The sequence below is a fragment of the Cyprinodon variegatus genome, unplaced genomic scaffold (assembly GCF_000732505.1).
Source record: "Cyprinodon variegatus isolate N-32 unplaced genomic scaffold, C_variegatus-1.0 Scaffold1072, whole genome shotgun sequence".
Classification (NCBI taxonomy): Eukaryota; Metazoa; Chordata; class Actinopteri; order Cyprinodontiformes; family Cyprinodontidae; genus Cyprinodon; species Cyprinodon variegatus.
The window spans coordinates 25,558-29,736 of NW_015151525.1; the positions used below are offsets into that span (position 1 = coordinate 25,558).

The 4,179-nt window shown below is 41.0% G+C and overlaps 1 protein-coding gene across 1 annotated transcript in view; it reads left to right on the forward strand.

The window, feature by feature from the left end:
* hsdl2 (hydroxysteroid dehydrogenase like 2) overlaps window positions 1–4,179 on the forward strand; it is a 7,039-nt gene continuing 2,860 nt past the window's right edge. Inside the window, exons 1-4 of the mRNA XM_015400115.1 lie at window positions 1–144; window positions 3,517–3,680; window positions 3,782–3,880; window positions 3,973–4,087. Coding sequence (XP_015255601.1) covers window positions 128–144; window positions 3,517–3,680; window positions 3,782–3,880; window positions 3,973–4,087 — 395 coding nt within the window. The 5' untranslated portion in view covers window positions 1–127. The remainder of the gene's footprint in view (window positions 145–3,516; window positions 3,681–3,781; window positions 3,881–3,972; window positions 4,088–4,179) is intronic.

Below are 4,179 nucleotides of genomic sequence, written 5' to 3' on the forward strand. Positions count from 1 at the left end.
TTTAGCAATTGGAAGGCGAATAATACGTAACATCCGGTTCGACGGGTCTGTATCTTTGAAGTGGGTGAAAGGTGAAAGACGAAAAGTCGCTGCTGCTGTTTGCTAGATTGTCTGACCTTTAATAAACATGCTGCAGAACACAGGGTGAGTCTCTGCTCGCACACAGAACTGCACCGAAAAACATTCAGAAATAAGGGGGAGCAGACTAGCGAGCTGCTGCGCTGCTGGGATAAGTTATCGGCTTTCCTGGGGAAACACTTGCATAACCCTGAAGTTTTCTAAAACCGAACCGAAGCAGGATCGGTTCTGATTGTTATCCTGTGTTTGAATCCGTCCTGCTCCCTCTGCTGATGGACCTATGAGCAAAGCAGTTAAACCGTCCGCGTTTTCAATGGAGTTCGGGCTAAGCTGTAGCTTCAGGTTGTCTCGGTTAGCATAGTGGTTAGCAGCTCTTAGGATTTTTTTTTGAATATCTTCTTGTAGTTTTACAGCATAGCTGAGAGGAAAATTATCATGTTATATTTTACTGCCTGTTTAATAATAATAATGTTAAAACCGAGATATTAACAACTTTAGCAGCTGTCAGTCAGGAGCAATTCCTTCAAAATAAGAGTGGGCAGATGGGTTTCTGTCGAGGCTTTTATTATGAAAGAATAACTTACATCACAAAAAAAAAAATTAACAAATAACTTCTATTTAGACTCCTATTTTTGCTTTGCCTGTTCGCTCTCTATATTTTTTTCTCCCTCAAATTTAGACACAGGTTTGGTTCCGGGGTTTTTAATGGCCTCTCTTGTCCAGAGTCCATTATTATTATGCAATAGCTGCACCTTCCTCTTTTGTGGCAAACCACTTTAAGTGTATAACCAGTAAAGTGACAAAGTTAGTGTTTTAAAATAGAACAAGGTAGCAGAGACTAGATGTTCTGTGGAGGAATAGCTCCCCTGCTTTGTCCCAGAAGCTGCTGCAGATCTAAGGGGAGCAGAAACTCTGGGGAAACACATCAACCATTTGATTCTAATTTAATTTAATCTAATCTAATCGTTTATATTGAGGCTCTTATTCTGATTTCTGGTCCTGTCTACTTTGGTGAACCTTTGCTCTGTGGTGTCCCCATAAAACATAAAGAAGTTTTCTCCTCTTCCTTCTTTGCTGAATTAAAGCTGAACTTTTGTTTTTCTTTTCTCTCTTTTTTTTTAACCAAAAGTAACTAAACAGCAATATTTAATCAAAAACCATATTGATAAATATGCAGGCTGCTCGGTCAAGCAGTGGGAAGCACTGCTGCCTTTCAGCAAGGAGGTTCTGGGTACGATTCCTGGTCCGGGATCTTTCTGCATGTAATTTGCATGTTCTCCCTGTGCATGCATGGGTTCTCTCCGGGTACTCCGGCTTCCTTCAACAGTCCAAAAACATGACTGTTGGGTTAATTGGCTTCTATAAATTCTGGAGACCTGTCCAGGGTGTCTGCCCATAGATCCAGGCTGGTGCCCATCAGGGATAAAGCGTGATAGAATGGATGGATTGATAAATATAAAGTTCACACGTCTAAAACATGGGTGGTTCTAAATGGGGGCCAACAGGGGCCGGTTCCCCTTGTAGAATTGGTCCTGACCCCTTTTGACCCCTGTACCTGACGTAATACTAAATACATATTTCTGTTGATGACTTGCTTTGCTACAGACACACTAATTGATTGCTGTCTTGCACCTATTTATTACATTTTTTATCTTTACACTTCTGTTTCAACTATGATCCTTTTCATTTAAGATAAATAAAATACATGTGCTATAATGAATGTTTATTGACATTATACACCAGACAATTTCTTTATTTTATCTTAAATCTTTATTAAGGTTTATAAACATAATGCTTTGGTCCTAATTTATTTGTTGACCATAGAAACAGGCCGAATATTTTAAGTTTTCTTCATTCAGTTACCATTTTAGTAATAAAGCACCTAACCTGTGATCATTATTTATATTAAACACATTAAAATAACTTAGTTTTTATTTTATTTAAAAAAAATAAATAAATGCAATAAATAATGCAATTTAATTTCAATTGAGTGTAAATTATTATGTTTTTAATACAAACTCCGTTCATGCTGTTGCATCTCTGGGCGCAGCGATCAGCAAAGGCTCAGCCAATGAGGTCACACCCACCAGCCCATGTGACATCATGTGGTCATGCAACACGTCGCCTTTGACTGAAGCACATATTTACTTTACAACTAACTATTATTATTCTGTTTGTTTCCATGCTAAGGAAGTTAAATTTTGGGTAAAACAAAATTAACGCTTTCAACCCAGAAATACAAATTTTTAATTGGAATTTATGTTGAAGATGTTTTTCCTCTTTCAGTTTGAAGCCACAGGAGGCTCCTAATATCAAATCATGAACGATCATGTTTTTGTTTTTTTTTTGTTTTTGTTTTTTGCTTTTAATTTCTGTGCTTCTGTGTGACAACAGTGGTCAAATCCGGTCCCCCAGGTGAATTTGATCTAAAACGGTGACTGCTAGATAAGTGCAGAGCTAGGAAACCAACATCTAGGGGTGTGGAGAAAAAAAATCATTTTTTTGCATTATAGTGATTTTTGGCTGCCTGATAATATCGATAATATTGATCTTTTAGTTCCTATTATCTTTTTTTTAAAGCAAAATTTTTTTTACCTAAAACGGAGGGAAAATGGGCGACCTTTGCACCGCCACTCTGGCAGATGGCGCTGTGGAGCCCTTTTGCTGTGCGGCGCAGCGCTATATCTGTAGTTCAGGCGGTCGCAGTGGAAGACGGGAACTGATTCAAACCCCAAACAACATGGATACCAAAATATCTAAATGATCAATATCATTAGATGAACATATATAGAGGTTTTTATTTTTAATCGATACATTTAATTTCAATAGCAGGAATAATATCACATCTTAGAGTGATATTGCAATATAGTGATTATATGGTATCGTGACCCAAGTATTGTATTGCAACACCCATAACTATACTCACCCCCACCAGCATCATCATGGCTTCCACCTAGGGCTGGAAGATTTTTTTGAAATAAAGTAAAAAAGTTTTTAAAATTAACCAAATCTTTCCAAACGACGCTTTTCTTCAGTATTTCTACCATGAGAAATTAGTTTAATATCCTGATATAATAGAGGGAGTGGCGGCCTAGTGGTTAGGGTATAGAGCTTGGAATCCAGAGGTTGTGAGTTTGAAACCCACTGCCACTCTGGGTCCCTGAACAAGACCCTTAACCCCGGGTGCCGCACAATGGCAGCCCACTGCTCCCCAAGGGGATGGGTTAAATGCAGAGGTAGGTTTCTCCAGTGTGAGAGCAATAAGGTTCAATTATTATTATTATTAGAGTTATTAGAGTTTGAGTATCGATAGTTTTCGGGGTATCGATATTTTTGAAAACCCGAAAAACGCCATAACTGTAACTAAAAAGAGGAGGAGCTCAGAGGAAGTGGATGATTTATTGGTGGTTATGATCTTACTGAGCCGCTGTCTCTCAGGAAGCTCGCCGGCTGCACGCTCTTCATCACAGGAGCGAGCCGGGGCATCGGGAAAGCCATCGCTCTGAAAGCCGCCCGTGATGGGGCCAACATCGTCATCGCCGCCAAGACGGCTGAGCCTCACCCGAAGCTTCCTGGAACCATCTTCACCGCCGCAGACGAAGGTGAGCAACAGTCTTTGACCACCTGTTAGCGCGCTCTGAGTGTCGCAGCTCCAGCATCTCTGTTGATGACCTGAACCCGATTCTGTGTGTTTGCCTCCCAGTGGAGGCGGCCGGAGGGAAGGCGCTGCCCTGCGTCGTGGACATCCGGGACGAGCAGCAGATCGGAGCGGCTGTTCAGAAAGCCGTGGAAACGTTTGGAGGTAAAACGGCTTCTTCCTGATTGGTTCAGCTATACTCTGATGTCATCTAGCTTAGCTGTGACATCAACACAGGAACTGTGTTCGATTGGCAGGCATTGACATCTTGGTGAACAACGCCAGCGCCATCAGTCTGACAGGAACCCTGGAGACGCCAATGAAGAAGGTGGACCTGATGCTGGGAATCAACCTGAGAGGAACATACCTGACGTATGACTAGAACCTGCCGCACAATGAGCTAAATGAGCAGATCACTACAGATCAGATAAATACTCAGTGGTTATAGCTGTACATGCTATCTT